General features: G+C 48.3%; 1 protein-coding gene across 4 annotated transcripts in view; it reads right to left on the bottom strand.

Annotated features, from left to right (window-relative positions):
* Positions 1 to 18,609, bottom strand: part of LOC106733079 (ciliary-associated calcium-binding coiled-coil protein 1) — a 145,510-nt gene that overhangs the window by 115,504 nt on the left and 11,397 nt on the right. For all 4 annotated transcript variants that reach the window (XR_012905583.1, XM_075934880.1, XM_075934881.1 and 1 more), the window contains exons 3-4: positions 4,540 to 4,709; positions 1,698 to 1,842 (exon numbers count right to left, since the gene is read on the bottom strand). Coding sequence is in view for 3 of the 4 variants with exons in the window: in XM_075934880.1 (XP_075790995.1) it covers positions 1,698 to 1,842; positions 4,540 to 4,709 (315 nt within the window). In the remaining variant the exon portion in view is untranslated. The remainder of the gene's footprint in view (positions 1 to 1,697; positions 1,843 to 4,539; positions 4,710 to 18,609) is intronic.

Here is an 18,609-nt window from a genome sequence, read left to right as displayed (position 1 = left end):
GTGTGCTGGAGGCATTACTTTCCACTACTTCTTATCCCTTCTTGTCCACCAGCAAAAGCTACAAGCTCTATGGGGCATGCCACTCACCAAGCACTGGAAGCAAATGCTAGGATTACGCTCTTGCATTCATATGCTGGACGGGCCCTTTTCATTTGTTACATTTCAGGCCTTTCATTTGTTACATTTTATCTATCTATCTAGTTATTTACCTATCTACCTAAGAGAACATCTGTCTGGGGGTCTGTTTGCTCAAGAATTTCTTCTAAACTGTAAGTGCTAAATCCCTGTGGAGAGCCTGAAGGCTGAGGGTGGGGCTACTGCAGAGGGCAGCCCCCAGTTCCTAGCACCTCCCCAGACAGCATACAGGCCGTAGGGGGTTACTGCATGGATGCAGCTGTGGGAGACAGCCCCCAGAGCTTGGTCCCTCCCCAGACAGCCTGCAGGCCACAGCGGTGCCACTGGAGGGCAGGCCAGCCCCCAGAGCCTCCCCCCCTTACCTTCATACCGTTTTCCCTAAGCCACCCACCCCCTGCCTCTCTTTGACTGAACCCTCATTCCAGCCTTGATTTTCCTTCGTTTTTAAAAATATAACCATTGAAATAAAGCATGTACATTTTTCATTTATTTTCCCCCAAAAAAACCCACAAGCCTTAAGTTTAAGACCCAAGCAATGCCAAGTACATCTGCTAGTGTGTATATTTGCGCATGTGTGTATGACTGTTTACACCCACATCTCTTTTTGTGCTTAAAATGGTAGTAATTTGCAAACTAGTAATGAATCCCTTTTATACTGTTGTATAGGTAGCCTGAAAAAAACAACATGGAAATGATTTTCAGAACACCATTGTACATAAAATGCTACTGGATTCTCTAATCCACCCATTAGATCTCCCAATTTGTCTTTGAATGTAATCTATATTAAAAATTCAAATAGTTTTCATGTTTGAAGTGTTATATTCATGCCTGTCTGATGATACTGAGGCACAAGATGGGTGAGGGAACATCTTTTATTGAACAAACTTCTGCTAGTGAAAGAAACAAGTTTTTAAGACAACTTCTTAAGGGCCACACAGATGAGGAAGGGCTTTGCAGCTCAAAGCTTGTCTTTCACCAGCAGAAGCTGGTCCAATAAAAGATGTTACAATACCCATCTTGCATCTCAAATGTTCATGACTTGTGTTTATTCATTATGGCCTTCAGCCAGAACAGAACTTAAGTAAGTACATAACTTTAACCATGTAAGTAATTCCACTGAAATGAATTGGACTACTCACTGGTTTGAAGTTACATATATGGATCTAATTCTGTGCTGGACTAAGGCCTAAAACTATTTCATTTATAATTTAATCATTAAGGTAACACTCTACCCTTTCCTCCCCTCTCCATACCTCACCAAAAGGAAAAAAACTTCCTGTTGCCCACTTGAAGAATACAGAATCTTCAGCATCAAGCTCATGAAACAAGACAGAGTCTTAGTCTGAACTCTGAAGTCATTGGCTTGTATTGTCTGAAGCCAAACTCTTGTTATTTAAGTAATTTTGGGGAGGGAGAAGAAGGACAGAAGGGTTAGTTTAGTATGTGCAGAATTTTTTGGCAAAGTTTGATTATGTTAAATTAAACAACTCTTTTTATTGGCAGATCATTTAAAACACTAAACTTCTAGAATAAAACATAAGTGATATTGAAAAGAAGAATACCTGCTCTTCAAGTAACTGATTATAGCCTTGGCTTGATCAACACTGAAGAAATCCAGACCACCACTTTTTTCTGAATGTGACTCCCCTATTCCAGCCATTGCTCTCCCAAGCTCTTTTATGTTGTCCTCTAGTGTCATATGTTTGGCTATAATTAAAAGTTTGAAAAGATGCATTTGAAACCAGGTAGAACATATTTTTTTAAAATTGGTCAAATTGTATTGCTGCATATTGAATGAGCACTCTCCTAACTAAGGCACGACTAAAAGAACACCAGTCCTAAGTAGCATTACATATGCTGTGTCAGACCCTGTTCTCAGCATTACCTTTAAGCACTTTCTTAAGTCCAATCATATACAGCAAACTATTTTTGCACAAGATGAGCATTAAAGACAAAGTGCTCAACTGACAGTCAGCACACACTTACAGCTTAAACCCAGATGATAATCTCTCTCCTCCAGTGTCAGAGTTCACCTCCATACTCACCTCCATTCCCCAGCAAGCTCTTTGCCCACCAGTCATTGTTCTCTCCTCCCACCTCTCCACACTGGTTCTCGGACTCAATCTCCTGATACAGCGAGTCCTTGTCTTCTCCCTAGCTTCCAACCCCAACTTCTTACTAACCTGTTTTAGGCTTATCCTCCATGCCAGCTTCCATTGCCTTTTTCCCTACCCCTCCAACCAGTTTCCAGTTCTAGTCTCCTATTCCTAATCTCCTCTCCCCATTGCAATTGAATCAGGCAGATTTGGGGGCTCACTGCAGATCAGAGGAGACATAAACCCTTGTTCTCAGAAACAGTGTCTGAACACAGCACAGTTTGCAACAGAATGGCAAGAGCAGGGCAAGTCCTCTTCAGCCCCAGGAAGCAACATGCCTACTAAAAACAAAATCTTTAGTGAGTTAGTTGTTAAAATTTTAACACACACAGAGATTTGGATTTATTTTCCAAAAGCTTATCTCACACACAGATTTGGATTGATTTTCCAAAAGCCTGCCTGCCACACTCACACTCACAAAGAGAGAGAGAGAGATTTGGATTTATTTTCCAAAAGCTTATCACTAGGCCAAATATGGGCACATTTTCACAGTGACAGAGAAAGACACATCCCTGATTCACAGGCCATTCTCTCCCTAAATTTCAAGTCCCTGTTTCAAAGCATGAGGGTGCTACAGCTCTTAAAAGAGAGGAAAAGGTCACCAGGATATTTTAACATGGGCAAACAACAATTCTTCTACAACATCACTGAAAAATCTGAAATGTATTTTAGCTGAAATTTCAAAAAGATAAAATAAAATCAGCCTATTGAAAACAATTGGCATAGAAAATTTCAGCCCAAATGGTTAAACTTTGGCTAAGTTTTCAGCAACTAAAAACAGGGTTTTATAATGAGGAGTGTCAGGCACCCCTAATAACAAGCAACACTACCAGTTCTGTGAATAGTACATAGTACAGGCTGGACCTCCCAACATCTGTGGTGGGGCTGGCAACAACAGGTGTGAGGCAGGCAAGCAAGTAATGCCCTGGCAGGCCAGCAAGTGAGCCTGGTTGCCAGGCAGCCCAATTTGCTGGGGCCGCAGCAGACTGGAAGTGGGGAGGGTGGTGGGCTGGTGGGAGGGGACCTTCTTTGGTTCAGCAAATTCCCTTATTTAGGACTGGTCAGGACCTGCGGGTGCTGGACCAGGGAGGTCCAACCCGTATTATAGATACACATGCAAAAACAGATATACTGTATATTGCAGAGAATTTGTCTGTTTCATCTTACCATTGCTAAATGGTAAGAGCTAGGACTACCAAATTCCTCTTATCATAACTTAAAGAACAGAAAGGTTTGATTGTGCCAAGAAAACAGGATGTGTCTGGAATAGGATTGCTTCTCATAAAACCAAACAGAAGAGAGATAGAATGACCAAATCAAGTACAGTCCTCAAATGTTGAAAGAGACTGAACTAAGATGAACCAGAATAATAGCATGAACTTGGAATAGAATTGCTTCTCAATAAACCTTACAGAAAAGAGATAAAGCAGAGAAATTTGGAGTAGTGCTCTGTTTTGGTGCAGCTAAATCAATGCTTAGGGTTTGAAAACTAGAAGTAAATGTTACCGGAAACAAATCGACGATAGCCCTTTTTTGTTAAAACATAGTGAATGATAAGAGTTTATATGGATGAAGAAAAAATATACTGGATGGCATTTCCATTTAATATTTTTAGTAAATTTTTTTCAATGTAAACATTTTAATAATGCCTTTTTAAGAAATCCAAAATAAAAAGTAAAAATTGAAATAACTGCATTTTTGAAAAATACGATCATTTCAATACAGGGTGTACATTTTCCTTTTATTTACAAAAATAAATTGTGTTAAGGACCCAAGCAATGCCAGGTTTCTTATGGGCTTTCCTAGTTTCTTATGGGCTTTCATTTTTCTCCATAGTTTCAGTAGTACAGTTAATTCATACTAAGATATTTGTATAGTGGAGGCAGCAAGACCCCTGGAATTCCTAAATATTCTTTTCCTAACCACAAACCACGTGTATATTCTGGCACAATTCCTAGTTAATTCTATTCAAGAACTTTTTGCAAGGTAATAATATGGTAAAAAGTGAGGGGGGGAATTGCAGTTAATTTTTAAAAAATAGTCTATTCTGTTCAGAAGATATCAAAGTTTATCTGCAGCTAAAAGTTATCTTCAAAATACAGCACACACAGAATGCTTATACTTGGAGGGGATGAATAATTTAATAAATATTTCTAATTAAAAATATTAGCCACTTACATTAAAAACAATTAATTGAGAGAACATGCTAAGTTTCTGTTCAAGTAAATATGTTAAGAATTATACTTACTGCTGATGTTCTCCAATACAAAGTTCAAGACAGCCATGAATCCTGAGAGCTGTAGATGAGTGAAGTCCCTTTCTTTAGCCCACCAAAATCCCGATCCATAATAATCTAGTAAAACAGCTTCCTTCAAAGATGTTTTAACTTGTCTGAAATTCAGAAACTCCTCCAGTTTCCTGTGGTAGAAAGATGAAGTATAAATTCAAATGAGAGGTCCCACAAGTATCACAGACTTGATGGGATAATTCACGACTGGAATATTGGTATATGGTACAGCTTGCTCAGGAAAGATAGACAGGGAAAAAAGGGAAGAGGTGTTGCCTTATATATTACAAGTGTATATACTTGGACTGAGGTTGAGGTCTCTGAGTTAGGTTAAAAAGGGCAACAACAAGAAAAAGGGTGATGTCATGCTGGGAGGCTACTACAGACCACCTAAGAAAGGAGAAAAGGAGGATGAAGCTTTTCTTAACTAACAGAATCCTCCAAAGCACAGGACTTGGTGGTGATGGGAAATATCAACTATTATAGAATACTAGAACTGGAAGGGACCTCGAGAGGTCATCGAGTCCAGTCCTCTGCCCTCACGGCAGGATCCAATACTATCTAGACCATGGGTTCCCAAACTGGGATATGTGAAGAAATTCCAGGGCGGGGGCGTGAGGCAACCCAACCCCTCCCCCCCCCCCCAAGTTTTGCTGGCATTTTTGTTTTTTGGCCCCGGTCAGTTCCTTTTTTTTTTGCAACAAGTTTTGCTGCTGGGGGAAGGGGGGGGGTTTAAGAGTTCCTCAAAAATTAAACAGGGGGTGTGATGCCAAAAAGTTTGGGAACCACTGGTCTAGACCATCCCTAATAGATGTCTATCTAACATGATCTTAAATATCTCCAGAGATGGAGACGCCACAACCTCCCTAGGCAATTTATTCAAGTATTCACCCACCCTGACAGATAGGAAGTTTTTCCTAACATCCAACCTAAACCTCCATTGCTGTAGTTTAAATCCATTGCTTCTTGTCCTATCCTTAGAGGCCAAGAACAATTTTTCTCCCTCCTCCTTGTAACACCTTGCAATGGCATGAACCAACCCCGCATTAGCCAGGGAGGGGGAGGCCAGGTTTATTGGATGGAGCAAGCCCCGACCCCACACCACTACTGGGCATGCTCCCAGTGTAGCCCTGGTATAAAGGCAGCCGGAGCTGCTCCGTTAGGGCGGACATCCAGAGGGGAAGGAGTTCCTGCAGGAGCACAGGGGCACCCACCCTTGCTGTCGGAGTTCCTGCCACTGCACCAGTGGAGCTGCAGCCTCAACTGCCGCGCTGGCATCAGCAGCCACGCCGACTGCAGTCTGTTGCCTCACCAGCCCTTGCCGTACCCGCCGCCACTATCGCCGACAGTACCAACCACACAGTTGGGGTCTGCACCAGCCAGGGGAGCAGGGTAGGAAACAGCTCAGGGCGGGAAACCAAAGGAGCCCCAGCGGACTCAGTACGTTTTGGGGGGAACTCCCCGCCGAATCAGTGGTGGAAATCACCAGCCACTGATAGGGCCTTGGGCTGGGACCCGGTGGAGAGGGAGGGCCCAGGCCCGCCTATCCTTGAACCCCAGACAAGGAGCATTACAAACTAGGCTGCTGGACCTGACTTTGAGAGACTAGGGCGCTGGGCCTGACTTGGAAAAACATCCTTTGGGAGAGATGCGAGGCAAGACACCCCGCCACAACTGGTGGAGAGCATGGGTAGTATTTAAATGGTTCCCCCCCACCCTGGTAAAAGGGGGAAGGTTTGGGGTTACAAACCAGAAGAAAGAAAAAAAAGTGAGGAAAACAAATCTCTCTTTGGTTCCCTTTTTTTTGGGCCGATCCCCCTAGAAGGGGGAGGGCTGGTAACCAGAGGGTCGACACCATGGACCCTGGCAAGCTCTTTGACTGGATGATGGACCACCAATAAAAGCAGGCGGCCCAACAGCAGCAGCCACAAAACCAATTGCAACAGTTGGCGAACCAGCAGCAGCTGCAAGCCTCAAGGAGGCAGGAACAACAGCAGCAGCTTCTGAGAGAGCTAGCCAGCCAGCAGCAAGCCCAACAGGAATGCTGGGCACAACAGATGGCTACCCTGTGGAAGGCTACTCCCCCTTCTTTCTCCGATGAAGTGGAGGGAGGTGGGACGCTGAGCCTGGGTGGACTATCTCTGGGTATGTCTACACTACCCCGCTAGTTCGAACCAGCGGGGTAATGTAGGCATACCGCACTTGCAAATGAAGCCCGGGATTTGAATTTCCCGGGCTTCATTTGCATAAGCGGGGAGCCGCCATTTTTAAAACCCCGCTGGTTCGAACCCCATGCAGCGCGGCTACACGGGGCTCGAACTAGGCAGTTCGAACTAGGATTCCTATTCCGAACTACCGGTACACCTCGTGGAACGGGGCAATGTAGGCATACCGCACTTGCAAATGAAGCCCGGGATTTGAATTTCCCAGGCTTCATTTGCATAAGCGTGGAACAAGGTGTACCGGTAGTTTGGAATAGGAATCCTAGTTCGAACTACCTAGTTCGTGCCCCGTGTAGCCGCGCTGCACGGGGTTCGAACCAGCGGGGTTTTAAAAATGGCGGCTCCCCGCTTATGCAAATGAAGCCCGGGAAATTCAAATCCCGGGCTTCACTTGCAAGTGCGGTATGCCTACATTACCCTCCTAGTTCGAACTAGGAGGGTAGTGTAGACATACCCTCTGAGACTTACCAAGATGGGTTCCGATGATGAGCCTGAGGCATACTTAGTGACATTTGAACGGGTTGCAACGGCTGCCAGATGGCCCCCAGAACATTGGGCTAGTATGCTGGCCCCCCTACCTAATGGGACTGGCTCAGTTAGCCTATTGAAACATGGTTCCCGGGGAGGCAACGAAATATCCCCGGATGAAGATGGCCATACTAGACCAAGCGGGGATCAGCGCCGAGACCTACCACCAATGGTTGCGACGAGAACGGAACCCTTCGGGAGCACAGCCCTAGGCGGTGGCCCAGAGAATTCGGACACAGTGTTGGTGGTGGTTAGAGCCAGAGAAGAGGTCGGCAACCCAGGTTGCTGAGTTGGTGGTCCTGGAGCAGTTCCTCCTCCTGAAGAGGAAAGGAGCGGATCCAACATCACCGCCCCGAGACTCTGGCCCAAGTTGTTTCCCTCATGGAGGATTATATGGCAGCAGAGGAAGCTCCGAAGGCCGAGCTGAGGCTGAGTAACACAGAGACCCCGGGAAAGGAGGAAGAGTAAGCAAGGTGGGGGGACCACCTATTCCAAAGGGAGCATCCTGACTCGGCAAAGGCAGCCCAACCAGAGGGCCAGGCTGGGGAATCACAGGACAAAGAGAGACTGACCCACCCTGGGAAAGGCGGACACCCACCCAGGAGGCAGCCTCAGCAGATTCGAGCTAGATTATTTGTTATGAGCACGGCCAGAAGGGCCATTTCAAGCATGATTGCCCATTCATGGACTGCAGCTACGGACAGGTACTGGTGATGGGGGCGAGAGCTCACAAGAGAGACCGAGCAAAAATAGTAATTCCCATTAGGGTGAATAGCCTATAGACAATAGCCCTAGTGGACTCCGGTTGTGTGCAGACCCTAATTCAGGAGGGGCTAATCCCCAGGCCAGACTGGTGGGGAGCACCTATATAGCTACAGTGTATCCATGCAGACGTGAGGGCGTACCCCACGACATGGGTGAAGCTAGCAATAGGTCCCCATGAGGATCACTGTACAGTGGTGTTGGCCCCAAAATTGGCATATCCAGTGGTGTTGGGCCAGGACTGGCCCTATTTCACAGGCCTCTTATGAGGCGAAATCCAGGAATGTGCTGGGGGAAAAGACCTGACCTATTCCCAGGCAGCCTTGGCAGGTCAAAAGCCAGAGGAAGACCCAGAGAAAGGAAGCTCAAGGGACCCGGGGGGAGCAGGCCCCTTATGGTCACTCCAAGTATAGATCACCAGCAGGCAGGCATAGACCTAGGAGGGGACTTTCGCAAGGAACAGAGGAACGATCCAACCCTCAGCCGGGCTTGGGACCAGGCGGAAACCCCTTGTCAGGGGAGATGCGGTCGTCAGGTAGAACCCAGGGGCCCTGGTTTGGGATCTGAAATGACCTCCTGTATCGGCTGGCCCCAGACCCACAAACTCATGTCGACAGCTGTCAGCTGTTGGTGCCCCGACAGTTCTGGCGGACGTTGCTCCAGTTGGCCCACGCCATACCGTGGGCAGGACAAGACCGGGAAAAGACACTACATAGGGTGGCCCAGTGATTCTTTTGACCGGGGATACATCGCAAGGGGTGGGATTATTTTGCCTTATGCCCAGAATGCCAAAACGGGCCCGGGCAGGGTCCCACTGGCACTGTTAGTACCACTACCGGTGGTAGGGACACCATTTGAATGTATAGGTTTGGATCTAGTGGGCCTGCTGGAAAGAAGTGCAAGAGGAAATAAATATATTCTAGTAATCATGGACTACCATCTATAACCCAGAGGGAGTCCCTTTGTGGGTTACGACTGTCCGGGCCATCGCAGATGAACTGCTGAAGGTGTTCACAAGGGTCAGGCTCCTGAAGGAGATCCTAACCGGTCAGGGGACAAACATAACATCAAAGCTCATGGCAGAATCATGTCGGCTGTTGAATAACTGCACCCTCAAAACCGCCGTGTACCACCCCCATACTGATGGGCTAGTGGAGCGTTTTAATATAACCCTGAAGACCATGCTATGCAAATTCGTGGATGAAGACCCCCATCTGTGGGATAAGTAGCTGCCAGCTCTTCTTTTTGAAGTGAGAGAGATACCCCAGTCCTCCACATGATTTTCCCCCTTCGAGCTGATGTACGGCCACCAGACAAAAGGAATCCTGGACCTGGTGAGGGAGACTTGGGAAGAGCAAGAGACGCCCGCCCAGGGGTCCATCCACTATGTGGTCCACCTGAGGGAGAGGCTGGAAGAACTTGGATGACTAGCCCAAAAGAACCTGCAGAAGGCCCAGGAGGACCAGGCACAGCAATACAACAAGGGAACAAAGGTAAGGATCTTCCAACCGGGGGATTGAGTATTGCTCCTTACCCCTCCACTGAGTCCAAGCTATTAGCAAAATGACAGGGTCCATTTGAAGTGATCCAGAGAGTGGGCCCCATGGATTATGAGATGTGACTCCCCGGGAGGCGCAAAGAGACCCACATATACCATATAAATCATAGAATCATAGGACTGGAAGGGACCTCGAGAGGTCATCGAGTCCAGCCCCCTGCCCTCAAGGCAGGATCAAGCTCCGTCTACACCATCCCTGACAGATGTCTATCTAACCTGTTCTTAAATATCTCCAGAGAGGGAGATTCCACCACCTCCCTTGGCAATTTATTCCAATATTTGACCACCCTGACAGTTAGGAATTTTTTCCTAATGTCCAATCTAAACCTCCCCTGCTGCACTTTAAGCCCATTACTCCTTGTCCTGTCCTCAGAAACCAAGAGGAACAAATTTTCTCCTTCCTCCTTGTGACACCCTTTTAGATATTTGAAAGCCGCTATCATGTCCCCCCTTAATCTTCTTTTTTCCAAACTAAACAAGCCCAGTTCATGAAGCCTGGCTTCATAGGTCATGTTCTCTAAACCTTTAATCATTCTTGTCGCTCTTCTCTGTACCCTTTCCAATTTCTCCACATCTTTCTTGAAATGTGGCGCCCAGAACTGGACACAGTACTCCAGCTGAGGCCTAACTAGTGCAGAGTAGAGCGGCAGAATGACTTCACGAGTTTTGCTTACAACACACCTGTTAATACAACCTAGAATCATATTTGCTTTTTTTGCAACAGCATCACACTGTTGACTCATATTCAACTTGTGGTCCACTATGACCCCTAGATCCCTTTCTGCCATGCTCCTTCCTAGACAGTCGCTTCCCATCTTGTATGTATAAACCTCTTAAAGGCCCGGAAAGAGCAGGAGCCCATGCCGATCGCCCCTTGTATCCCAGAGTCGGAATTTGGGCCACAAGCCAGCTTCTCAGGGGAGCACCAGCCAGTAGACCTCTGGCCAGACCTAGACGAGGGGCAACGTCAACAGGTACAAAGCCTGATCACCTGATTCCCGCATGTATTGTCAAATAAGCCAGGAAGAACCCCGTTGGCGAATCATCACATTGTCAACTTCTCCGGCCAGAAAGTGAGAGATAACCCCTGCCCCCTACCCCCATGTGGGACACCGTGTGCCAAGAGCTAAAGGAAATGCTGGCTCTTGGGGTCATCCAAGGAGTGAGTGGAGAAGCCCCATCGTATTGGTGCCCAAGCCAGATAGGTCGGTGAGGTTCTGTGTCGATTTTCATAAAGTGAATGCCATATCACGGTTCGATGCTTACCCCATACCGAGAGTGGACGAGTTGAATGGCTAGGAAAGGCCGAGTACATCTCCACGCTAGACTTTATAAAGGGATACTGGCAAATCTCTCTGACCCCCGCAGCAAAGGAGAAAATGGCGTTCCCAACCCCCTTTGGGCTGTACCAATTCACAATGATGCCGTTCAGACTGCACAGGGCTGCCGCCACGTTTCAGCACCTTATCAATCAAGTCCTAGACCTACATGATGGGTACACGGCTGCATACATCGACGACATCATCGTATACAGTGAGAGCTGGGAGAGGCACCTTCAACATCTAGAAAAGGTGCTAAGGGCCCTGGAGGGGGCTAAATTGGCAGTAAACCCCACCAAATGTCACCTAGGCAAAAGATAGGTGACGTATCTAGGATACATGGTAGGAAAAGGGAGGGTGCGGCCATTGGTCAACAAGTTGCAGGTCCTCCAAGACTATCCCACCCCTACCACAAAGCAGCAGATGAGGCAGTTTTTAGGGCTGGCAGGGTATTACCGCAGATTTGTTCCTAACTTTTCCACCCTAGCTGCCTCACTGACAGACCTGACTAAGAGCCAAGGGTCCAGAAAGGGGGAGTGGTCGAAGGAGTGTGAAGGAACCTTTCGGATCCTGCGAGACCTGCTACTCCAAGAGCCAGTATTGGCCCAACCTGACTTTACAAAGCCGTTCAGCCTCCAAGGTAGGAGTGGAAGCCATGTTATCCCATGAGATGAACAGAGAGGAACACATGATTCTTTAACCTCAGCCATAAGCTATATTCCCGGGAAACCAAATACTTGACAATACAATGGGTGGCACTGGCAGCAAAATGGGCCATTGAGGCCCTTAGGTATTACCTGCTGGGCAATTCCTTTACTGTAGTCACTGATCATGCCCCGCTTAAGTGGCTGCAAACTATGAAGGACACCAATGCCCAAATAATGCGTTGGTACTTGTCCCTACAGACTTATTCCTTTCAGGTGGCACATTGGCCAGAGAAGGTGCACATGAATATGAACTTCTTCTCCCGCTGAGGCCCAGATGGAAGGGAGGAGGAGCTTCCCAGGGAGCCCCTCTTAAGGGGGAGGGTGTGTGATAGGGCGAATCAATCCCACACTAGCCAGGTGAGGGGACACCAGGCTTATTAGGTGGAGCAAGCTCTGTCCCCACACCACTACTGGGCATGCTACCAGTGTAGCCCTGGTATAAAGGCAGCCAGAGCTGCCTAGTTGGGGTGCACCCCCAGAGGGGAAGGAGCTCCTGCAGGCTATTAGGAAAAACTATTTAACTAGATGGGTGGTGAAGCACTGGAATGGGTTACCTAGGGAGGTGGTAGAATCTCCATCTTTAGAGGTTTTTAAGTCTCAGTTTGACATAGCCTTTACTGTGTTGATTTAGTGGGGACTGGTCCTGCCAATAGGAATAGAAAACCTAGTCCGAACTACCTAGTTCATGCCGCGTGTAGCCGCGCGGCACGGAGTCTGAACTAGAGGACATTTAAAAATGGCGGCGCCTGGCAAGATGCAAATGAAGCCCGGGAAATTCAAATCCCGGGCTTCATTTGCAACTCCGGTTGACTACATTACCACCCTAGTTCGAACTAGGGTGGTAGTGCAGACATACCCTAACATAGTGAATGCTAGTGGAAATGGGGTAAGTTCTGAAGTTAAAATAAGAAAAGAACAAGTTACAGATTAGTTAAAGAAGTAAGATGTCTTCAAGTCACCTGCGCCTAATGGAATGTACCCTAGTCTATTCAAGGAGTTGATAGAAGAGGTATCTGAGCCATTAGGTATCATCTTTGAGAAGTAATGGAAGTCGGGAGAAATTCCAGAAGACTGGAAAAGGGCAAATATAGTGTCCATCTATAAAAACGGAAATAGGAACAACCCAGGAAAGTATAGATCAGTCAGCTTAACTTCTGTTCCAGTAAACATAATGGAGCAAATAATTAAGGAATTCATCTGCAAACATCTGGAAGATAATGATGTGATAGGTAAAAGCCAGCATGGATTTGGAAAGAACAAATCATGGCAAACCAATCTGCTAGTTTTCTGTGATAGGGTAACAAGTCTTGTTGATAAATAGGACGTGGAAGACATGGTATACCTAGAATTTAGTAAAGCATCTGATATGGTATTTCATGATGTTATCAATAAACTAGGGAAATACAATCTAGATTGGGCTATAACAAGGTAGGCGTACAACTGGCTCAATAACCATTCACAGAGTGTAGTTATTAATGGTTCACAGTCATGCTGGAAGGGCATGACAAATGACATTCCTCAGGGATGTTTTGGTACCGGTTCTGTTCAATATCTTCAATGATTTAGGTACTGGCATAGAGCACACACTTACTAAGTTTGCAGATGGTACCAAGCGGAGAGGGGTTGCAAGTACTTTGGAGAATAGGTTCATAATTCAAAATGATCTGGAACAACTGGAGAAATGGTCTGAGGTAAATAGGAAGAAGTTTAATAAGGATAAATGAAAAGTACTTCACTTAGGAAGGAAGCATCAGATTCACCTTATGGGCCGCTGAAGTTGTTGGTTACTCCTGATTTCACAAGGAGTAACACTATTCCCAGCCTGTCATAGTCACATTTATGGTAGTGTAGACCCAGTGTAGAGAAAGTTGAAGTTCTTGGCCTTCAGGAGGCATCCCATACTGCCCCGCTCTGACCACTTCAGCCAGAACTTGAGCTTCTATTGGTCTCAAGTTCAACAGGAAAACCCCCAGAAAAATTTGAATTTCATTTCCCGTGTGGCCAGCACTGCGAGCACATCTCAGAGCAAGCAGCACACTGTAGTAAACATGGCCATGACTTCTAGCAGTTCAAATTCTACAATGATTTCCAAAACTTCTACTCCCATGGACTCTAGTTCCCAGGGGCATAGAAGAGCACCAGTATAGAGTGTCCGGGACTATCTTGGTCCTCAACAAGGTGTGGGGAGAGAAATCCATTCTCTCCGAGTTCCAAACCAGCAAGCAGAACGTGGACATTTACACTAAGATCACAAGCTGCCTGGTAGCCAAAGGATATTCCAGGGATGAGCAGCAGTGCCGAGTCAAAAATCAAGGAGCTGAGGCAGTTCTACCACAAGGCAAAGGAGGTAAATGAACAGTCTGATGCAGCACTGCACAGTTGCTGCTTCTATGAGCAATTGGATGCGATTTTGTAGGTGGGGGGACTGGACCAGCTTCCCAAGCCTGACCGTGAAGTCCAGCCAAGACACTCCAGGTGTCAGCGTGGAAGATGGCACGTGGCGGAGGGGGATGAGGAAGCGGAGAAGAATTGCCAGCTGGTGTTCAGCGAGCTGGTTTCATCATGCTGGAGCCTGTCCCCTTCTCCCAGAGTGTCTCCCAGTCGAGCACCGAACCCAGGAAGGGCACTTCTGGTGAGTTCACAAAGCAAGCGGGTTAAGATAATTGGGTGTAATGTGTGGTGCACTCTGTGCCTACACAGCGCAGAGAGCACAGAACAGCTCATTAATATGTCTGCAGATGGAGCAGGAATCTTCTCTGTAGATCTCTATGAAGCTCTCAGGTAGGAACTCTTTGATTCTTCTCCCAAGGTTCTTGGGGAGGTCAGCGTTATTTCATCCTCCATGGTAGGATACCTTCCCACACCAACCCACCCATAAGTGGTCTGGAATTATTGAACCACAAGGCATTGCAGCGTAAAGCCCAGGTTTATAGCCACATTCAGTGAAGCATCTGCTCCCGATCATTCTGTGTGATTTGGAGAAGAATGATATCCCCTATAGCAACCTGGACACTATTAACACTCTCCCTGGGAAGCTGCAAGTGCCAGATATAAATTCCTCATCCCACCCCATGGGTTGGGGAAGTAGCATTTTTCCTGGAAGCCACATGTGCCCTTATCTACCAACCCCACCTGCAGCTTCTCGTGGGCTGGGAAAGTAGCACTGTCCGAGAAAGCCACATGTACTGGATACAGAGGGAAGCTACCCTGCCACGCCCCCCAACTTGCCTGCAGACTCCTGCCCTGGCCAGCTCCTTATCATGCCTGCTTGCCTCTGAACCACGTGAGTGCAGATGTTCCCGAGAGCTCTAGGCACCTGCTGTAAAGCGGCCACTTTAAAAGCAAAAATTTGGTCTTGCACAGACCACATCTCCATTGTCTGTACAGAGACCTTCGCAATATGCTAACAGTTTAGAGTTAGCCTTAACACAATGTATTTACTGCAGTTTGTGCCTGTCGGGGGGCACGCCCCTGACGTGGGGTGCATCCCCCCTCTAAGGTCCCGTGTCCCGGTCCCTCTAACAGGGCATATACAGTATTAGCCATCCCATTACAAAGTCCAACCCCCTCTATCAGGGCATATACAGTACTAGCAGTCCCCGTACAAAGTCCAGGCCCCTTTATCAGGACATATACGGTAGTTGAGGCCTAGCTCTGGGAAAAGCCTCTCCCAGCCGGGGTTGGCTGCCCAGGGAGCGGTAGGGGGACCCGGGCCCTCCCTCTCCACCGGGTCCCAGCCGAGGGCCCTGTAGGCAGGGACTCTTGCTCCTGCCTGCTCGGTGGGGAATCCAGCGATACACACCAAGCTGTGATAGCAATCCCTTTCCCTGGGCTGCTTCCTACCAGCCTGGCACCCCTACAGTCTGTCTGACTCAGTGGTGGTCCTTACCGGGGCCAGAGCTGGCAGTGTAGGTGGTCCGGTCCCTCCGGCGGGGTTGGCTGCCGGCTTCACTCCCGGAGTCCGATGCTGGCCCTCGCTCTGGCTTCAGCTGCTGCAGGAACACTGGGGTTGCGGCCTGGGCCCTTCTACCCTCCAGTTGCCTCCTCTCCTGCCGGGCTCCCTCTGCCTTTATATGCTGGCTCTGCTGGGAGCATGCCCAGCAGAGGTGGAGGGACGGGGCTCTTTCAGCCAGCTGGGCTTGGGCTACTCCCAGCCCTGCAGCGCGGGGCCTGCTCGGCCCGTCACAGTGCCCTTGTAACATTTCGTTGCATCTGGAACAGCAGCCAGCTCCCTGTGCATTCCCCGGCTCCAGCATTTGCCCACCTGGTACAGAGTAGCAGGCGAAAACGGACAAGGGAGGAAACATTCAGGGAGCAGATAGAGTGCATGAACACACCTGTGGAGGAGATGCGGGTAGAGCACCAGGACTGGATCATGGAACATCAAGAGAGGAAAGCATATAGAAGCTGCAGGCAAGGCAGCAAGGGTATGTTTACACTACAGCACTAATTCGAACTAACTTAATTCGAATTAGTTAATTCGAACTAAGCTAATTCGAACTAGTGCATCTAGACCTAAAACCTAGTTCGAATTAGCATTTTTCTAATTCGAACTAGCATGTCCACATTGAATGGACCCTGAACCGAGGTTAAGGATGGCTGGAAGCAATGCCGGCAGGGCATGAGATTAGGACTTAAAGCGTGGAGCTGCTGTCTCAGGCTAGCCGAGGGCTGTGCTTAAAGGGACCCGACCCCCACCCCGGACAGACAGTTCTCAGGGGTTCCCCGCTCGCTTGTCTAACTTGATGAGGGACAGCAAAGCAGTCCTGGCTTGGAGTGCCCTGAATGTGCACACTCGGCATATCACAGGACTCGGCCATCAGCCCGGCTGCACTTGCCGCAGGCTGCCATCCGGGGGGGGCAATTCGGGGGCTGCAAGAGGGCTTCCACCCCGAGGAGCCCGCAGAGCCACCCCAGTCCTCCCCATCGGGGGCTCATACTCCATTCCTCCCTCACCTCCTTCCATTTACCCCTGCCTAGCCCCCCTTCCTGATGTACAAAATAAAGGACACGTGTGTTCAAAAACAGAAACTCTCTTTATTGAACAAAACTCGGGGAGACTGGGAAAAGGAGGTGGGAGAGGGGAGGGCAACTAAAATGATCAGGGGTTTGGAACAGGTCCCATATGAAGAGAGGCTAAAGAGACTGGGACTTTTCAGCTTAGAAAAGAGGAGACAGAGGGGGGATATGATAGAAGTCTATAAAAGCATGAATGGTGTGGAGAGGGTGCATAAAGAAAAGTTCTTCATTAGTTCCCATAATAGAAGGACTAGAGGACACCAAATGAAATGAATGGGTAGCAGGCTTCAAACTAATAACAGAAAGTTCTTCTTTACAAAGCAAATAATCAACCTGTGGAACTCCTTGCTGCAGGAGGCTGTGAAGGCTAGAACTAGAACAGAGTTTAAAGAGAAGTAAGATAAAGTCATGGAGGTTGGGTCCATGGAGTGCTATAGCCAGGGGGTAGAAATGGTGTCCCTGACCTCTGTTTGTGGAAGGCTGGTGATGGATGGCACGAGACAAATGGCTTGGTCATTGTTTCAGTCCACACCCTCCAGGGTCCCTACTGTTGGCCGCTGTCGGCAGACAGGCTACTGGGCTAGATGGACCTTTGGTCTGACCCAGTACAGCCGTTCTAAGCTCAGGGCTCAGGGTCGGGTATCTCACTGGACCACCCTGATTTTCATGCAAACCTGCTCCTGGGTGGCCAGGCTGGCAGCTATCCTGCCCTAGACGGCCACTTTCCTGTGCCTAGTGCGGAGGTCGTGGATGAGGTCCACGATCTCCGCACTAGACCAGGCCGCCAGCCTGGTCCCGGGAAGAGGCGGAGGGCTGGGTGGCAGCGGGTGGCTGGTTCGTGCCGTGCCAGGTGCAGGGTCTGCTGGCTGGGTGCTGGCAGACTTGCACCTGGCACAGGCACCGTAGCCAGACTGTGCCACTTTAAGGGCTCCGGGGCCAGGAGGGGGGCAGATGAGTTTCCCTGGTGGTGCCCAGAGTGGCCACCAGGGAAAGCTGGGGAGGGCTAGCCTCCCACTAATTCGAATTAAGTGGCTACACAGCCCTTAATTTGAACTACTTAATTTGAACTAGGCGTTAGTCCTCGTAGAATGAGGTTTACCTAGTTCGAATTAAGTGCTCCGCTAGTTCGAATTAAGTTCGAACTAGCGGTTTGCCTGTGTAGCACCTATCAAAGTTAATTCGAACTAACGTCTGTTAGTTCGAATTAACTTTGTAGTGTAGACATACTCCAACAGAGCATCTTTGCCTCACTCATGACAGTGACGGAGCACCTGGCTTCATGCCTGGAGAGGGCATCCTCACAGAACATTTCCCAGAGCCTGTCTGCCCCAATCAGAATACCTGTCCCTCATCCCCCAGCTCCATTGCTTCCATCCCCTGGGGTCCGTCTAGGCCCCTGGACACAGAGGTTGTGAGGGAGGGGGGGGATTCAAGGGCAGCCTTTTCCCTCCCGGACCTTAAAAGGCTGAGCCCCCCTCCCTCCTTTGGGTTCCCACTTCTTTCATTTTCCTGATGTTTTCCCCTCAATAAAAACACCTGTTCTCTGAACAACAGTCTCTTTAGGGAACCCCAATGCTGCAAAGCCACACACTTGGTATCCACATTTCCCAGAGTCACAAAATGTTATTGATCGCCTTGGCTTCTTGTATATCAACAGCCCCCACTTCAGATTTCCCTACTCTGAACTGATTTCCTACTGAACGGTAGCTGTCTAGGATTGCAAGCTTCCAGAGGGTTATTGCCACGTGCTTCTCCACAGTTAGAGCAGATCTCATTCAAGTATTCTGGCACTTCAAGGCAGAGGAAAGCCATTTGCAAAGTTCCAAGAAAGTGGCCTTGCGCATTCAGAAGTTTTGCAGCCACTTCTGATCGTCCCATCTCTGCATCATAATGCGGTCCCATCAGTCTGTGCTTGT

Source organism: Pelodiscus sinensis, chromosome 8 (assembly GCF_049634645.1).
Source record: "Pelodiscus sinensis isolate JC-2024 chromosome 8, ASM4963464v1, whole genome shotgun sequence".
Taxonomy (NCBI): domain Eukaryota; kingdom Metazoa; phylum Chordata; order Testudines; family Trionychidae; genus Pelodiscus; species Pelodiscus sinensis.
Note: the sequence above shows the minus strand (reverse complement) of the source record. Positions and strands in the feature narration are given on the sequence as shown.